Raw genomic sequence first — 20,313 nt, 5'->3', positions numbered from 1 at the left:
CATTGTAAAATTATAAAACAGTGTTCTAATATGCCTAGCGGTTAGAACAATAGAAAAAAAAATACATTATCCGAAATTCTAAGATGCCTAGCTGTTAGAACAATCGAAAAAAAAATACATTATGAGACAATAAAGGTATAGTTTTTTAATGACGTAACAATTGAATGACGTTATCCCGTCACTGCGCCATTCTAGTGTGCCCCCTCGTAATCGAATTATTTTACATTACGTCACAATGTAAGTGACGTCACGATGCATGTCAGTTGTCATCGCCTCGTACGGCCTCCTACAGTAAACTACTCCGTTGCATCCCGTTTCTTGCTTTGCAGTTGCTTCACGCAGCTAACATCACTGGTGGAAACATTACGTTTATGTTTTCCGACGGTTAAAATGTCTCAATTCGACTCACAAGTTTTCAGCGACACGGTAACGTTCGCAATGTTTACATTCCCACAATGCAATCGTGGAATGTCGCTTGACTACTCCGCTTCATCTGGATGTACTGATCTAAACTTACGTTGGTAGAAGAAATGCGACGTTGATATTGCCCCATATGGTTTACGTTAATGACAGATGTAATTAAAATAATTCAGAGAAGATATTTAATCCGAACGTAAACCGTCATCAAACTGTTATCATTTGTTTTTTTCTGGTAACGTTCGTCTTAACGTAGGGGGCAGACACATCAATAGAACAGCGCACCAGTTAGCCCTGTGCGAGGATTCTTAATTTAGGTCACCGACACCGTCATTTGTTTTCTGCCTTAAATTAATCGTAGTTATCCTTAGAAAGTATTAAATTTAGCATCTTAGAAAGATGTAAAGTTCGCTCTACCCCAATGTGTTTTGTAATAAAAGTATAGTTTTGCCCTGAACTATTATAACATCAAAGCACTCGGACTACCGTCCTCGTGCTTTAATTATAATAGTTCAGGGCAAAACTATACTTTATTACAAAACACATTGGAGTAGAGCGAACTTTATTTCTTAAATAAAAGGTATAGTTTTTTGATGAAGTAACAATTGAATGACGTTATCCCGTCACTGCGCCATTCTAGTGTGCCCCCTCGTAATCGAACCATTTATATTACGTCACAATGTAAGCGACGTCACGATGCATGTCAGTTGTCATCGCCTCGTACGGCCTCCTACAGTAAACTACTCTGTTGCATCCCGTTTCTTGGTTTGCAGTTGCTTCACGCCCTGAACTATTATAACGTTAAAGCACTCGGACGCAAGCGTCCTCGTACTTTAACTATAATAGTTCAGGGCGAAAGTGTGTTTTATTACACTATATATGGTGGTAGAGCGAACTGTATTTCTTAAATATCTTCAACGGGTGAGTAAAGCCGATGTGCACTCTTTCCGCAATAACCGTGCAGCTGTACAAGGTAGTTTGTCATTCTAAACCCTAACCCTAAGGATTGTAAAGGGAGCCAGCGAGGGCTGCGCCCGGTAAAGTGCATTCTAGCCAGGTGCTGATCGCTTTTAATCCACATTACATTTATTTTCCTTTCCGTTCTGCCCTTTCTGCAATATAAAGCTCAAAGGGACCGGACCGTTCATAATTTATGGCTAGGGGAAGGGGTGGGTGCAATCACATTGTACATGTTTCTCCATATAAACAGGGAGACTATATGTTGTAGATTTTCCCTGATATAAATCACCCTCAGCCCCACCCCCATGAACGGTCCCGAAATGAAGTAAGTCTAGGTTTCCTCATGTTCAGGATCTCCAATCTCACGGGGCTCCTTTTTAATTTAAAAGGAATGATTTGTTACAAATAAAATGATATAGATTCAGAGACTAAACGTTAGTCTAACGGTGACTCTAAATGGGCGGTGTGACTTGAGATACAAATTAACTAATCCAGAAGCTCGATTATACAGACGAACGATGTAATATAAATGAGTTTCATCCTAGACTACTGATTGGTCCAAACTTGAGCGCCATTGAAGTGTGCTCGAGAGTCGAAAGTTTACACGTGCAGTGTATAATTGTAAACATCAATTTTGCAACATACACGTATTTCAATCAGGAATTTTACCATTTTGTTTGCACTGCAGAGACAGCGGTTGCACGATCAACGTGTGTGAGTGTCGCCCGAAATGCCAGGCGGCAAACGAAAAAAGCGAAGGATGGATTCAGATGTGGAGGATATGTCTGATGCCAGTGATGGTATGCAGTTTTCGGGTCTCTGTGCAAACCATGATTTAGCATAATGTGGAATATGTGTGAAGGTTGGGTCAACATAATATGAATTGGTATTGATAGCTGTTCGATACTATCTCAGATGAAACTTAGCCACAACGTTTATTAGGACTGATAAATTTTGATGTAGCCTGAAACTGCAACCCTAGTCACCCTGACTGGCAGTAGGTGCAGTAATTTTATTTGGAGACTGATTGCACCCTTTCGGTGTGCCTGAAGCCAGACCTTGTGATTGTCTAAGCTTACCTTTCATGCACTTTCCAACTGACAACATGATCAGACAATAACCATGAAACTGTTACTCTTTTATCGATGATCACAAAATATAATGTTTTTTCAGTGGAAACATCATCACCAAAAAAGAAAAGGAAAATTGAAGAGAAACTTTATGAAAGAAACAGATCAGGTAAAAACTTATATCAGATTACTACCAGTGCTGGTGGATTATTGTTTGAATAAGCTTTGTCTTTATACCAGCGCCTTTTTTTTTTGCTGCGTAGATATGTGCGCTATATAAATATCCAATAATAATAAATAATTACTATCTATTGAAAATTAACATGATTAAGATTGGATTAATTGCATTAATGCTGTGTATTTACATGCCACTCAAAGAAGGCATTTACATTATACATATTGTGAGTATGTCTCATCTCCAACTGCATTAGTTTTGTGTATTGTCTTTCACCATGTTCACTTAATCAGGTCTTAGTGTTGTCAGTCACCATTTTGATATCCTAAGTCTGTGTTGTCATTCAATGCAGTAAGTCTACATACTCACATTCAATGCATTAGGAATGTGTGTTGTCATTTGCTGCATTATGTCTTTGAGCTGTCATTCATTACATTAGGTGTGTGTGTGTCCTTCACGGGAAGAGTTCCTCCTGTTACCCCATCCCAAATAATATTTATTAATTCATATATACTAACATTATTAACAAGGCCTAATACAACATCTAGAGAACTCACAAAAATAATTAAAGCTCAAAACTTAATTACAATATATAGGGTTGAACCACGTTGTGTTACCTCTGTTAAACTGCGGAAGAAAGAAGTCAGGGAACGGAAGGAACTTTCCGAGCTGTCATTCATTACCTTAGTTCTGTGTGTTGTCATTCTCTGCATTAACTTGATGAAGTGTGTGTACTGTCACTCAATGCATTAAGTCTGTGTTATGTCAATCTCTGCATTAAGTCTGTGTGTTGTCAATCTCTGCATTAAGGTTGTGTGTTGTCAATCTCTGCATTAAGTCTGTGTGTTGTCAATCTCTGCATTAAGGTTGTGTGTTGTCAATTAAGTCTGTGTTGTCAATCTCTGTCTCTGCATTAAGTCTGTGTGTTGTCAATCTCTGCATTAAGGTTGTGTGTTGTCAATCTCTGCATTAAGTCTGTGTGTTGTCAATCTCTGCATTAAGGTTGTGTGTTGTCAATCTCTGCATTAAGGTTGTGTGTTGTCAATCTCTGCATTAAGGTTGTGTGTTGTCAATCTCTGCATTAAGGTTGTGTGTTGTCAATCTCTGCATTAAGGTTGTGTGTTGTCAATCTCTGCATTAAGGTTGTGTGTTGTCAATCTCTGCATTAAGGTTGTGTGTTGTCAATCTCTGCATTAAGGTTGTGTGTTGTCAATCTCTGCATTAAGGTTGTGTGTTGTCAATCTCTGCATTAAGGTTGTGTGTTGTCAATCTCTGCATTAAGGTTGTGTGTTGTCAATCTCTGCATTAAGGTTGTGTGTTGTCATTCTCTGCATTAGGTATGTGTGTTGTTATTGGCCTGTTTAGTTTTGCATTAGTCTAATGGTTCTGCCTCTTAAGCAGTTGTCTGCGTCCGTACACATCTTGCTCAAGGTTTTGTTACAGCTCTATGATATCTTTAGACCCAGCTGAATGGCCTGCTGAGGATATCCTGCAGCTGTTTGAGAGGATTGAACAAGTCCTTCCTAAGCCTGATGTGTTACGATACACGTTGTGTGGAAAAAATCAATTGGGAAGATGTGAAGTTTGGAGAGTACTCAAGCCAGGACTGTGCAGATGCGTTCAACTTGATGCTCAAAAGGGTAGGCATATGGTCATATCATTGTCATACCATGAAGTAACCATTAGCCAAATAGGCAGGGATTTACAGGAGCGCAAATTCCTGCGTCCTATATGTATAAAAATTGACAATGGATGCAACAAAAATTATTACTGCATCCACAGGCACTCAGAAAAAGTCCAAATACTTTTTGTAAATATTCCAATCAAGTGACAATAACTTATCACTGAGTTTGCTACTAGCTGGGTTATTGCATTATTTGCAATTCAATTACTGTAACAATGTGATGATCATCATACACAATATAATGACAGTATAGATAATAATATTTAAGTGTCTGGGACCCCCATTTTGTTATCCATAACCCCTGAAAATTACGAGTATGAGTCCCATGGACCCTCGAATACAGGACTACATGTAAATCCCTGAAGAGGGATCTGAGGCAGTTTGTATTACATGCATTTCGTCGTGTTTCTCATTCTTGCTGGGCTTTCATTACCATCTCTTCCTAAAAACAAATATTTGGCCTGTCTGATTATAAATCACCATGCAAAGACTCCTTGTTGTATTGGAAGAGTATTCAGGTAAGGAAAGTGGAACAAGGCCGAAGGCATGTTCTTTCTGTTGTATATCTCTCCACTTTGACTTCATCTTTATCATGTTTATGATAAAAGCATCTTTCTTCAGTGTAACAGAATGATGCTGTGAGTTTCATTAGACTTGACATCTAGCCTCTGAATATGCTGAAATGAAAATATTTAACAGAAAAACTATTATTTAGATATCTGGAAAAAAATAACCGAAAGGAGTCTCTTTTAACTGAATTAATATAGACTTGTCAAATATTATTGACTCGTATGGTTTTTAAAAATTATTTTACAAGGCTGTGAAGACTTGCTCTTTTGTAAAAATATCAATATGAATCACTCTAGACTAACAACTAGTCTCTGAAATGAACATATTTTACTGAAAAAAGTTCATAGTAAAAAAATATAAAATATAATGAAAAGGAGCCCTGAGACTTTCTTCATTTTCAGACTGAAGCTGAGAAAATCTAGACTTGCCACATTTTCTAGACTTGTGTGGGCTTTCTTGGATATATTTGCTTCAGGGTCTGTACAACAGACTAGAGTCACTCTTGATCAAGATGTAAAATTGTGAAGTAATGTTTGCAAATATGGAAATGTATGTCATAAATCATGAAATTAATATGAGTGCTGAACCATAATAGAAATATGTCGTGAAATTAATGTGAGTTGATCTTCTTTTAAAATGAAAAAACAACATGTGTCTGAGTATGATATGGTAATCAGTATTCATGGTAATGGCAGCTTGACTCATCATCTGCAGTTATTTTTATCATAGCTGAACTTTTGCCTCAATAATATGACAGAAGGATATTCCAAATCAGAGATATACATATTAAGGGAGATACAGCTGTTACAGGTCAGATGAACTGATAAGATTGTGATAAGTTGTTACTAGACTCAGTGCAATCTTTTGAATATAAATCAACACCTACAGATTAATGTTATGTAATCATCAAGTGTGGTGTCTCTGTAATCAGCATTACAACTCAAAATGGATGAACAGTGTTTAGCCTTCAGTTACATAATTAACATATTAAAAATAGAAATAAAATAAAAACAACAGTTAATTCAAGTTTTTGTATTTATTCTTTATTATATGACCAGAGGTAAGCCAGGATTTTGATGACCAAAAAAGCAGTCTGTAGAAGGGGTCGGCTTATCAACAAATTACATTTTCATCAAACTTATTTCTGGTAGTAGGAAAACAACATTGTATTGATTTGCATGAACGAACAAGATAAAATGACTTTACCAGTGAAAACATCAAATAAGCAATTAAACATTGGTAGACAAGATTGTTCACCTTTTCAGTTCTAATTTGTCTTTGCTAGGCGTTGTATTATATGCAGGGATTAAGATTAAAGTGTGTATTCGTCTCGTATACAGAGCTGGAAACAGCAATCAGTTGTGCACACGTTCCCTGCAATCTGTTGTTGATTTCTGGTCAACGAGATGAATTCTGATGCAGTGATTGGAAAAATATTAACTATCTGAAACTATTATTTTACCAAGAGAAATATATTCTAGCATTGTGTCATTCTAATTGTAGGTTTTTCTTCTATCAATGTGAAATATTTATAATCATAACTAAGGTTATATGACAGCAATTTGGTGTATTGTTAGCACTGTTGCCCCATTCTGAAGTATAACCTTGGTGTGCCAGGCTATATTTAGTTTGACACGAGGTTGTGATGTTTCGACCAATCCTTGAGCAAAAGAAATTACAAACGTCGCTGAACTGCTTGACATGCAGCACTTGATTGGCTGAAGCGAACCTACCGACCATACCATACATTAATCAATGCAAAACCGAAAATAGATATAGGTCAAGAAACCTCTTTGGGTATTTGTCATAAAATGATAGAGAATAATGAAACTGGTTTGGTTTAACAAATGGAAAAGTTTATCAACTTGATATGTGGTATTATTTGGTTATGAATATATTTACACAAAGACACATAGTCTGTACGTTTTGGATTTGTGATATGAAATTAATACTGGTTGAGTCACTGCATCCATGAGACCCATACATGTTGTGCAGGTGCGTTCAAACTCATACTTGTGTGTCCAAGAAGCAAAAACACACTCTTCAGCCAACACTGTAACTGCTTGATGGGTTTGTGGGAACAGTGTGACTTAAAACCAGATAAAAATGTGTTACCTCTTTCAAATCAGCCAATGATATTCATATTTGTTTTATTAACTAAATTCATGACATTATTTTCATTCTTTAAAGTAATATACCAAAGTTTTGACCTATTCCGTTTCATGGTGTTCCTGGTAATGGCTCGTCCAGAAGTTGAGCATGTACATTAAGACAACATGGTATTTTGTAGGATTTGCAAATATTGCTACAGCACTTTAAATAAGTATAACAAGCAATCGTACTTACTACAGTTACCCGGTAATCTGTTATGCAATGATAAGGAAATGTAATATGAAACAATTGGGAGGTTGTTATCTGTTTTCATAGTATTGATGGAGTTGAGTAAGGTTGTTATGTATGGGTATCCACGGAACTGAGACCCCATTGGTTGATTTGTTTCTTTCTTGTTTAATGCTGTAATCAGCAAAATTGTAAGCTATATGAAGTTGGTCTATAAATCATTGTGCCTGGAGCAAACAAACCAGTGATCAACATCATAATCATAAATCTATGTAACTGGAATACTATGACATGCATCAAGTTTATCATCAACCCATCACCAAGTTCAAGTTCCATCACCCAGTTCCATCACCCAGTTCCATCACCCAGTCTCTTATGTCACTTCTGACACGTATGGGATTCTGACCAAACAATTGTCATGGGTCTTTTGGTTGATTTGATGTTTTATGAATTCAAAGAAGCTGATGTGGTATAAGTGTGATCTAAGCAGGATATTGCTCTCCCTCTGGTAGGTTCGCCAGTACCAGACTGCCACAGACTATCTGAACAACATGAGGTGTATGTATGATAGGCATCCCAGGCTGTTACAAGGACAGGTGGTGAGTAGACGTGTAACAGTGTTATAGTCAGCAGCCCTAGGCTAGTGCTTTGTAGCTTTGCTTGAATGTGACTACTGGCACACTCTGTGTTTGAACCACAAGGTGATTGGACATCACAGGGACATCACATCTTATCTTACTTCACACATAAATGTCGTTTTCTCATTGGCTGACTGCTTTTCTCATATTTTCAATGTACCCCCCTTACAAGTGAGTAACATTTTCTACCTTATGGGAATGCCGAACTGTGGGAATTCATTTGGTTCTTTGTGTTAGTAATTCTTTATTTCAAATAATTGAGTCATGTTTGATGTGTGGAAATTGTCGATGTTTTACGAACACAAAATCCATGGAAGGGAATAACTCTTTTCTTGTCTGCTAGATTCTATGTCATCTGAAAATCTAGTATTGGCTAATTGTCTAACTCTTGTACTCCTAATGATCCGATACCCATGCTTCAAACAGTTCAAAATGAACATTAAGGCAATGGTATCCCAGCTCATTCACTTTTTCTTCGTATTTGTTTTCCAGCAACGCATGCCCAAAAAGCCAAGGAGTGTCTACTCTATGTTCATGCAAGAAAAGATTAAGAAACTACATAAAAAGAACCACAACATGAGCATGCCTGAAGTGATGAAGATCATTGCTGCACGATACAAAAATCTGTCTGCCAGGAAGAGGGTAAAGAATATCTTTTATTGAATCAATTCTTGTCAACCATTGATATATTTTGAGATTATCATACAAGTTACAAGGATTACATATGCTGATGAGTTCATAATACTTAACATTAAGCTCAATTAAGTTACCTTGTGCCTTTATTTTACCAAACATATCCTCAGCAGACATTGCTTGACGTATCTATCTAGCTGTCGGTGAGTTAGTTTAGTTTTACGCCACACTCAGAATTATTCCAGCTATGTGGCGCTGTCTGTAAATAATCGAGTCTGGACCAGACAATCCAGTGATCAACACCATGATCATTGAATTCTGCAATTGGGATACAAAGACGTGTGTCAACCAAGTCAGCGAGTCTGACCACCCAATCCCGTTAGTCGCTTCTTACGACAAGCTTGGGTTACTTAAGAACAGTTCTAACCCGGATCTTCATGGTTCCTGTAGCTGTGTTTTTACTTCTGATGTTGATGAGAGGATGAAGTTAGTAAAGCTAAGTGGTAATCCACCTGAACTCACCGTGTTTATCCAAACTCCACCAACAGGGCTCTAGATAAGAGCTGTATCGGCGTATGTGCGGATATAAAATATGCACAATACGGTAGGAAATAATTTAGAAAACGTAGCAGATGTGTATGGCCTTAGAATCATTTACAGACGTATATATCTGAAAAAGTATTGTTTTATCGTTTTTTTACCTGTTTACACAAGAGTAGCAATGTTGTGGTGCATATATGAAACGAAACACAAGTATCGGTAGATACTCCATTAAATTCCATTCTGTACTCTAAATGTACTCTTAAGGTTTTCCAGTACTCCTATATTGAAAAAATAAGGAGAAGGTACTCCTGATGTTGAAAAATTATCTGGAGCCCTGATATAGTCTGTAATGGGATTAGGTGTTCATTGAGTTGTGACTTCCACTTCTGTTTTCATTTCAGCAAAAGTATCAAGATCGATTCGACCAAAGCATTGAGGCTTATAAAGAAGAACTTGCCAAGTTCAAGTAAGTCTTGGGTTGTGTAGACTCTGGCATGTAACTATCACTTACTTGCACACTGACCCGTGAAGATCCAGGGTAGAATAGGTCTTGCCACAAAAGGCGACTATGCTTGTCGTAAGAGGCCACTAACGGGATCGGGTGGTCAGGCTCGCTGACTTGGTTGACACATGTCATCGGATCCTAATTGCGCAGATTGATGCTCATGGTGTTGATCACTGGATTGTCTGGTCCAGACTCGATTATTTACAGACCGCCACCATATACAGTCAAATCCCGATGAGTCGAATGCCGGTGTCTCGAATATTATATATAACTCGAAGTACCTGTCGGTCCCGACCATTCCCTTTTATAGTTGTCATCATTTGAATACCGGTTACACGAATTCGTCTCATAAATACACACGATGACTCGAGAAGAAAATTTGGTCCCATGAGATTCAAACAACAGCGATCTTGTATACATAAGCCGAAGTCAGTCAATGAGAAGTTGATTGGTGTAGCAAACTGATTCAATTAACAAACCAGAGCGGCTCACACCTTTCCGCCTTTGACAGGTGAGTTCAAAAGGCAGATTAGTGATTTTACGGAAATCACTGTCTGTGCTAACTGGAACTGATAAGGTGCCCCTATTAGTGATAGGGAAATCATTAGATAAACACATGTTTAGGCGGAGGAATTAGGACTGGATCATCTTTTTTTCTACCCTCATAGACATACCTATGTCTCGAATACATCGATAAGTCGAATTTATTACTTGGTCCCCAGAGATTCGACTCATCGGGATTTGACTGTAGCTGGAATATTGCTGAGTGCGGCGTAAAACTAAACTCACTCACTCACTACTTGCACCAAAGGTGTCACAAAGAGAAGGACGGCACACTGGACTGGCCCGCTAAGTCCCCATGACAACTGACTGTAGAGCATCTGTGGGATGCTCTCTGTTGGGAATGTATGCCAGCATCAGTTCATTGGTACCTTTAGTTTTGTTGGTACAATGTAAGTTTCTGTTGCAGGGAGGATTATCCAGAACTGGTTTCTGCTGAAATGAAGATGCCAAAATGTCCAACACCATTGTCTATGTTTTTCGAGGACAGAATAGCAAGGCTTATGGATGTCGACCCTGAGGTAAGTATCTACCTGAATATTTTCCTACACCTCTACATTAGATGCACTGGCGGGGCCTAGTGGTTAAAGCGTTGGCTCGTCACGCCAAAGACCCGGGTTCAATTCCCCACATGGGTACAATGTGTGAAGCCCATTTCTGGTGTCCCCCGCTGTGATATTGCTGGAATATTGTTAAAAGTGGCGTAAAACCACACTCACTCACTCACTAGATGCACTGACAAAGGAATGCCTTCAGTGAAACATTTGGAAACAAGACAAAAAATTCCTCCACGGACATCTGATATATTATGGTGGCTGTAGTGAGACAGAATGTTCTCACAAGGCAGTCTGAGTCAATGTACAAGTATTGGTAAGTCATGTATATTTTTAAACTTATCCTATCTCACGGTATGCACTTCTCTCTCTTGCTTCGACACTGAGTGGAACGATGTAAACTTTTCTCCCAAGGCCTCTCTTGTCCATTCGTCCATGCACTGCATGCTTCCCAGCCGTCAACCAATTCACTGTCTTCCTTCCAGCACGAGCCCTTTGTCATCGATGTCATCCTGTTGGGTGGCTGTTGAGCTTTCTGCCACCACCAGGCTACTTCCCTTCAGCTAGGATCACATCCGTCGAAGCCGTTCTTGATCCCGTCGTCATTCTTCTTCAAACAGTGGAAGGAATCGCACTAGTTCGCCGTATTCGTTGCAGGACCTTTGTGACATCCCTTCAGTCGTTTCGCCGACTGCTTCCCATTCTGCGAATAGGATGCTGTCTCCTGTGATCCAATGTGTTGTTTATCTGTTTCGCCGAAATCAACACATTCTTCGACCCACAGTTCACCGGATCGCATTTGCCCGACCGCACCTCTCCAGTCCGTCATTCCGCTGAACAGGCTTTCTATGAAACGGCATTCGCCGAACCAGCAATCCACAATTCAACATTCACCGAAACGGCATTCCACGAATCACGTTCACAAAAACGGCATCCCACGAATGGGCTGTTTACGAACGCTTTTCGCTAGATCGTACATCTCTTGGTGATTCGCCGAACTCAGTTGGCTCGCCTAGTGTTTCTTCTTCGATGAGGAAACATGGTTCACCCAACCGTTTGGATCAACGGCCTACCAATATTCGGATTTTCTCGCCAAAACGACCTGCTAAATCTCGTTTCGCCCACATCTATAAGATCTGTTTTACGGCGAATCCCCAGTGTTGTCTCGTACAACTACCAACACGGAAGATTCCCAGCCTACTGGTTCATCAGAGATTACCCTCCTTATGTCAGGGATGTCTGCCAGAAACTTAACCCAACGCATTCACCTCGTCGAACTTAACAACGCCATTGACCTGCTTTGTCAGATCGTTCTGTTTTCCTGTCATGGTTCGCTGAACTTATCCAAGTATCGTCACCGAACCGTTCTGGCAGGCTGGTTCGCCACGACATCACCGAACTGGGTTTTTTTTCAGCAAGGAATGGCTCATCTCGTTCGTCCGAACCACAACATCCCCGTACTTGTTTGGCAGACCGATCTGAACCTAATTACCGAACTAGTTCGTCAGGCCAATCGATTCACCACACCAGAACCAGATCAAATTGCCGTTCCAGATCTTACCTCGCTGAGCCAGATCACCGAACCGATCCAAATCACCAAACCGTACCAGATCGCAGATACAACAGCATTCGCCGATCTGACAGTGTTCGCCGAACCATCAATATTCACCAAATTGCCAGCATTCGCCGAACCATCCGTTCCTTGGATCTTGCTTTCCAGCTATACTGATCCACTGAATCAGTTCGATTCTGTGATTATATTCTGTCGTGTGATGTTACTTCCAACACTGCGTTTCTTCAGAAGGCACCTTGAGGTTCGGCGAATCAGTACCTACGCAGACGTTCAGACAACAGCCGCCTTTGAGATATAGCAATAATGTTGGTTCATTCGACACGCATGATCACTTGGTTCACCACCTACAGCTATCCAGTTAAAAAATCATACTCACTCACTCACTCATCTACAACTATCTTGAGTGAGATACCAGATGATCTACTTACTACATTCAATTTGAAGGCTCGGAACTTGTCAACACTGGTTTATTACATCCTCATCGAGGATCATCAGCTTGCATCTAGATACGGCCAATTATCCCAGCTATGAATTAAACTCTACCAGTTTTCAACACGATGTTAATATTCAGGGTATTTGTGATACGCTGAATTCCTCATCATGGAGTGGCATTTTATTATCATGAGAATCTGACCTTGGTTCTCCGGATTACCCTACGGCAGTAGGCAGTAGAAGTTTTTAGTCACATGACTTATCCCACCTGGTACCCCTTTTCAACCTGTTGAACGGAGGTAGTAGCTATGTCAGCAGCGCACACATTTATATTACGTCGGCACTTGACGTTCTGACGATCCCGGATCTCCAAGACTTCTACATGACAAGAGCTCATATCGTTCCAGATTTAATCTACCATCCGATCTTCACCGTGATGAATGATTTGGTTTAGGAATCTACCCTCCGGCGTAGATATCAGCTCTCCAACCACTTGTTTGTGCATTACCAGACAACCTTGCTATCCATGAGTATTGTATGACGCTTCTCATTTTATGAGTCCTGTTACTACAGACAACTCGTAACAGCATCATGATGTATCTCGGGGTGCAATCATGTCCTGGTTCGTCATCTTCATCACCCGTCCTTTTACATCACCAGCAAGCTTCTGAACAGATGGATCAAGTTTCTGCGCATGGTACCAACAGTGATGTCTTGTCAAGTAGCGAGCATCCCTTTGCCATTTTTTTATGGGTTGTGACTTTCCCAGTTAACCGAAGACCATGTTGTCCGGACTTTTGTCTTTGTTGCATTGTGGGTAACAATTGCAAATGGTGGACTACTGTTTGTTTACCGGAGAATTGTGATGTTTAGAGTGACTATGAAGTGCACTGACAGAATTGTCTTGGTCCCACACAACGGAAAACAACCCCAGCCTTTAATTGCCAGTGACGATGAACGGTGCCATTCCCAGTAAGAGTGATTATGTTGGGATTCGTCAGCCAGCCGAGAGAGACACCTTACCGAGGGTGTTAGAAACGTGCCAGAACACTTCAACTTTGGCAAGGGTTACTCGGTTTCTCTTCTTTACTCCAAACCCTCAGTTCAGAGGTCACTGCAGTCCCCAGGCACTTGTTTACTGCCTTCGTCTTCCCAACGAATGTTCCTGGGGTCGCCGGTCTTCTTTTACCTTCGTCATTCCGTCAACTTTGCGAATGTTCGGTAGATTCACGATCCCCATGCATCTAGTCTACAACATTTATCACTCCATCCTGCAGACCAACACTTCATTTCCAGGGCGGTGGTGTCTTGTACCACTTTATCCTTCTGGATGAGGGCCACCATTTTACAGGCTTATGCCTTCTCTGGATTACTGCCCTCGACATCTTCCAGTCTGCATGAGACACAGGCGTTAGCTTCTACTATGCCTCTGCACAGTAACTGCTCTCTCCACGCCATCATGGAATGGTGCTATTGGCAGTCTGACTCGGTCTTCTCCTCCCACTACTTGCGAGATATTTCGGTCAAGGACGTCCAAAGCCTGTACCAGTTTGGACCCATTGTTTTGGCACAACAGCTATCCACAGCCCAACAACGCAGATGAGGAACGGTACCACGCGGTTGCTGCTTCCCCGTATTTTCCTGAATATAAGTCTGAACTTGATGTCTGCCTTATGTTCTTATTGCTTATGGGTTAGAACTACTAATAATGCTATTCTGAACATATTAAGAAAGACATCGCTACCTATCACGTAAATCATGGAACGAGTATTGGACATATCGCGTGCTAGGTTATGGCCTCCATGACAAAAAATGCTTCACGCATATATTTTCACACATTAAGCATCGCGTGTGAAAGCGAGATGTAACTTGTCAGTGACTTGACTTACATTGCATGATCGCCAAAAAGAATGGAAATAGTAATTTTATATGTACGCTGACAACTTTTATGAATGTTATTGTTGATTTCCACTTTATTTAATGATTTCCTCGATGTTTGAAACATCGTTACTTTGCTCTTTGACAATGCTATTGTAGACCCGCTGCGGAAGCATAAACAAGAATCGTTGTTTGCAATAACATTTGCGCGCAAAAATAGTTTATAATTTTTAATTCTGCCGATAATATATGATCAGTTGAAATTCTAATAAAGAGATTTCAGACATTTTTATTTGATTTAAACAACATGAATGTGCATTCAGACACTGTACTTCACTTGGTCTTATGCTAAGACATGGAGATACTACCACCTCGGTGGTTGGATGAATCTGGGGCACAATGCTGTATCACGATGTGGATATTATTCCAGTTCCAGTGGTTTTCGTTGCATTCCAGCTCCGAAGTTGCCAGGCTCATCCTTTGACTAAGCTTATGTAAAGGAGTGAGGGTCAATTTGATGTTGACTGGAACTGAACTTTAAGACTGTGAGCTTTTTGAGTTGTGCTTCTCTTTTACCCGCCACTGGTCGGTGTGTGTGGGGGTCTTCTCAAAGAAGGGGCTGGCCCGATTGTTGTCTATGACTTTAATTTACAGGGGTACCTTGAAAATCGTGGACAAAGTGAGGCCTAACTCGCTGAGATGCGTCCTTCTGTTCTTCGGAGCTTGCTGCCAAACACTACATCACTCGGGAGCTCCCATCTCCCTGGGAGATGTTGTGCTTAGTAAGCCAAGGAGTTCAGGAGAACTCAGGAGCATAGGAGTTAGCTAGTCATAACAGGCCTCCCTTCTACGGTTGTTACAAGTCTACACAGTTTCTGCTGTTTGCACTGTCAAGACATAGGGCATCTGCGTCCCTGCCGTGCACACCGTGAGATAGGATAAGTTTAAAAATTTGAAAATTTTAACTATAAATTGTATATCTATATACCTATTCTATCTCAAGCGATGGATTCCCGCACAACCTCCCCGCTATGCAGATTATCCAAGACCAAGATTATCCAAGTGGCTCCAAGAATGAGAATGATGATTCAAAGGTCGTCACTTGGGTAGATAGTGGGGCGTGCTGCATGCTGTGGTTGACGGCTGGGAAGCTGTCTTATAAGGAGGGCAGCATGTAGTGCATGGGCCAATGGACAAGAGAGGCCTTGGGAGAAAAGTTTACATCGTTCCACTCAGTGTTGAAGCAAGAGAGAGAAGTGCATACCATGAGATAGGATAAGTATATAGATATACAATTTATAGTTAAAATTTTCAATAATACATTATGTTAAGTTATTGTAAAGATGATATATATGATATGGATATGGATATAGACTTTATGACACTATTTTCTGATTGTATGAGGTCTCATTTTCATAAGTGACTGAAATTTAGTAAAATATTTTAGCTGCCTTTGTGCTATCGCTCACATATTTTGATGAACATTATTGAAAGAATATACAATGAATACTTTGTTTAACCAGCATGTGTAATATCAGGATTATGTGATTACTGTGATCACATGATTACGGTCCTTTTTTGATGTTGAATGCCACATGATAAATTGCAAAACAAAACATTGTCAAGCATGGTTGTTTCCAGTATGTTAGACATAATGGTGTGCATTCGGCCCTGTTCGAAATTGAAATGACTTACTGACTGACTGAGTATGGTTTTATGCCGCGTTTAGCACTTTTCCAGCAATATCACGGCAGGGGACACCAGAAATGGGCTTCACACATTGTAACTATGTGGGGATTTGAACCCGAGACTTCGGCGTGACGAGCGAACGCTTTAACCACTAGGCTACCCCACCGCCCCGAAATTAAAATGAACTGTCCACTTCTGGAAAACTGTTTTTCCAGATAAATGAAGGATTTTCTGTAGTATGTATTCACAGAAATATCCGCTGGGCCAGAGGACCAGATATCTGTGATGTGTATAAACAGGAGTCCACTGTAGATTGAGGAGTTGTAGATAAACAGCTGGAATACAGTGTTTACTAGGAGTGATGATGGATGTGTGTTGCAGCTGAAACACAAGGAGGCCAGTGATACAGCAATGAGGAAATGGAAAAAGTTGAAGGAGAAGAAGTATTTGAAGTGGATCAGACGAGCAGTGAAAGCATTTGAAGAAGACTATAAGGTGGATATATATCTCTCACTCACTTGTACAATGACATATGCCACCGTTTCAAACAATAAACACACTTGTACAATGATATATGCCACCGTGTCAAACAATAAACACACTTGTACAATGATATATGCCACTGTGTCAAACAATAAACACACTTGTACAATGATATATGCCACTGTGTCAAACAATAAACACACTTGTACAATGATAAATTACACCGTGTCAAACAATAAACACACTTGTACAATGATATATGCCACCGTGTCAAACAATAAACACACTTGTACAATGATATATGCCACCGTGTCAAACAATAAACACACTTGTACAATGATATATGCCACCGTGTCAAACAATAAACACACTTGTACAATGATATATGCCACCGTGTCAAACAATAAACACACTTGTACAATGATATATTACACCGTGTCAAACAATCAAACAATCAAACAATAAACACACTTGTACAATGATAAATTACACCGTGTCAAACAATAAACACACTTGTACAATGATAAATTACACCGTGTCAAACAATAAACACACTTGTACAATGATAAATTACACTGTGTCAAACAATAAACACACTTGTACAATGATAAATTACACCGTGTCAAACAATAAGCACACTTGTACAATGATAAATAAACGTCAAACAATAAACACACTTGTACAATGATAAATGCCACACCAATAAATATGCACACCGTGTCAAACAATAAAACACACTTGTACAATGATAAATAATACACACACTTGTACAATGATAAGTTAACCGTGTCAAAACAATAAACACCTGTGTCAAACAATAAAACACACTTGTACAATGATAAATTACACCGTGTCAAACAATAAACACACTTACTTGAACAATCATTTATGCCACTCAGCCCCAATGTATGCCGGGGTCAAACCAGAGGATACACCCAGAGTTTGTCCCAAAGTCGACCTGTCTGAAGAAGTCAGAGCAGAACTTGTTTGAAATTGCCGAGGGGAAACCGATTAAACCGCCACAGTAAGTAGAAAGTATATAGTTTCAATTGCATGTGAGTTCTTTGTTTGTACTATACATATTCTGCAGAAGAAATGAGCCTTCCCACGATTATACTTGCCTTTCCAGTGAAAAAGAGAGAGAGAGAGAGGGAAAAAAAAGAGAGCCTCAACTAAACATGAACAGGACCGTCTCAAATTTTCCGAATCGTACGCGCTGTGCATCGAGTTTACGAAACTCATCGATAGGTATTGCATTTAGGCAATATTGAAATGTACATGCAGTGGTTCGAGTTTGCATAACTCTGCACATCGATAGGTGTCGCTGTTTTAGTGATAATATATGTCAATGCAGTGCTTTGATCTTGCGATGCAATAGTTCAGTGTTTAAACAGTAATTGTAAAGTCTAAATGTAATGCTCAATTTGAAAAATAGATTTTAAGATACAGTGAATTTACTCAGATGTATGGGACATATTTTTAAAACTTTTACCATGCAATCGGGCTGGCTAGCTGTAAATGTTGTCCGTCCGGCATAAATCTAGCAGTCGGGCGGTCGTATGGGCCATATTTCATATGCTGATAACAACTAATTTTTATCCCCCGCAACGCGTTTTGCGGGGGGTATTTAAATGGACTCCGTCCGTGCGTGCGTCCGTCCGTGCACATTTGTCTTTTCGGAGCAGAACTCTAAAACCGTTCACTATTTCTTCACCAAACTTGGCACATAGATAGATCTAGTGGTGTACTGGTGCCTTTTGGTAGTTTTGGAATTCTGAATAAAATATTTTTGGTGTTTCCATGGCAACAAGTTCAACTTAGAATGAAATTAGTGGTAGTGCTCTTTTCCGGAGCAGAACTCTAAAACCGTTCACTATTTCTTCACCAAACTTGGCACATAGATAGATCTGGTGGTGTACTGGTGCCTTTTGATAGTTTTGGAATTCTGAATAAAATATTTTTGGCGTTTCCATGGCAACAAGTTTGACTTAGACTGAAATTAGTGGTAGTTCTCTTTTCCAGAGCAGAACTCTAAAACGGTTCAAAATTTCTTCACCAAACTTGGCACATAGATAGATCTGGTGGTGTACTGGTGCCTTTTGGTAGTTTTGGAATTCTGAATAAAATATTTTTGGCTTTTCCATGGCAACAAGTTTGACTTAGCCTGAAATTGGTGGTAGTGCTCTTTTCCGGAGCAGAACTCTAAAACCGTTCACTATTTCTTCACCAAACTTGGCACATAGATTGGTCTGGTGGTGTACTGGTGCCTTTTGGTAGTTTTGGAATTCTGAATAAAATATTTTTGGCATTTCCATGGCAACAAGTTTGACTTAAACAGAAATTAGTGGTAGTGCTCTTTTCCGGAGCAGAACTCTAAAACCGTTCAATATTTCTTCACCAAACTTGGCACATACATTGATCTGGTGGTGTACTGGTGCCTTTTGGTAGTTTTGGATTTCTGAATAAAATATTTTTGGCATTTCCATGGCAACAAGTTTGACATAGACTGAAATTGGTGATAGTGCTCCTTTCTGAGCAGAACTTTTAAAACCTTTCACTACTCTCCTTCCACTTTTCTATATACACCTAAATATTTGACATAATCATAACTCGTAGACATAATCATACACGGGGATATGAATGACTTTGTCTTCTTGTACATATATATCTTCCATATAAAACATCACTGCATTTTTCATAAGAGTATTTTGTGAAACTAAGTAGGAAAACACTGATGACAATAATGAACTGCCCTTCACACCAGCTCTGGTACTCTCCTTCACACTAGCTTTAGCACTCTCTTCACACCAGCTTTAGCACTGTCCTTCACACCAGCTTTAGCACTCTCCTTCACACCAGCTTTAGCACTGTCCTTCACACCAGCTTTAGCACTGTCCTTCACACCAGCTTTAGCACTGTCCTTAACACCAGCTTTAGCACTGTCCTTCACACCAGCTTTAGCACTGTCCTTCACACTAGCTTTAGCACCGCTCTTCACACCAGTTTTGCCATGCTCCGCCGTTCACACCAGCTCAAGCACTGTCCTTCACACCAGCTCTGCCATGCACCGCCCTTGTGTTTTAGCATCAGCTATTTTGCATCAGTTGATTTACGTATATTCCCACCATAAATCAGGAAATAATATAGATGTCACACATCAGCGAGAGGCTAACATCTGTCAGCCAATTCATAAAGGTTTACTAGCACTTAGGTTGAATTGAAATAGAGTGTTGTGTTTTGTAGAAGTGGACTGGGAGCATACCAGAAAACTCGTTGGGCAGAGCTGAGAGACAGTGGGAAGAGCTTCAGTCATAATGGAAGGAAAATAATCTGTGAATGGAAACAGATGAGCCCCGAGGAGAAGGATGTCTATAACAAAGAGGTCAAACAGGTATGATCAAGTCTGTGATACAGATAAATGATGATGGTTATTCCATTTCTATGATATTTTCTATCACTCTATTTCTTTATGAGATAACATTAGCCCAGTGTGTCATGTGTGACCAGAGGCGTGTTCAACAGAACAATTACCCGCGAGTATTCGCGAATATCCTCTGCGAAAACGAAGTCTCGCGTACCCGCTAATACACATATGACCACTTTAGAGC

At 39.9% G+C, this 20,313-nt stretch overlaps 1 protein-coding gene across 1 annotated transcript; it reads left to right on the top strand.

The window, feature by feature from the left end:
- The first annotated feature begins 1,946 nt into the window (after positions 1-1,946).
- Positions 1,947-20,102, top strand: LOC124286245 (nucleolar transcription factor 1-like). The gene is made up of 10 exons (XM_046722589.1): positions 1,947-2,177; positions 2,551-2,616; positions 4,083-4,262; positions 7,729-7,815; positions 8,347-8,496; positions 9,432-9,496; positions 10,506-10,617; positions 16,604-16,717; positions 17,605-17,729; positions 19,949-20,102. The coding sequence occupies exons 1-10, from the start codon at positions 2,148-2,150 to the stop codon at positions 20,100-20,102; spliced, it is 1,083 nt and encodes a 360-aa protein (XP_046578545.1). The 5' UTR covers positions 1,947-2,147.
- Positions 20,103-20,313: the final 211 nt, after the last annotated feature.

The sequence above is a fragment of the Haliotis rubra genome, unplaced genomic scaffold (genome assembly GCF_003918875.1).
Source record: "Haliotis rubra isolate DU_JTF1 unplaced genomic scaffold, ASM391887v1 Scf38, whole genome shotgun sequence".
In the NCBI taxonomy this organism is placed as follows: Eukaryota; Metazoa; Mollusca; class Gastropoda; order Lepetellida; family Haliotidae; genus Haliotis; species Haliotis rubra.
This window is presented reverse-complemented; position numbering and strand designations above follow the sequence as displayed.

Bases quoted from the DNA above. Each gene is read 5' to 3' on its own strand.
- LOC124286245 (XM_046722589.1), top strand. From the start codon at position 2,148: ATGTGGAGGATATGTCTGATGCCAGTGATG. The intron at 4,263-7,728 runs GTAGGCATATGG...TCCCTCTGGTAG, and splicing joins TCAACTTGATGCTCAAAAGG to GTTCGCCAGTACCAGACTGC. The intron at 8,497-9,431 runs GTAAAGAATATC...TTTTCATTTCAG, and splicing joins ATCTGTCTGCCAGGAAGAGG to CAAAAGTATCAAGATCGATT.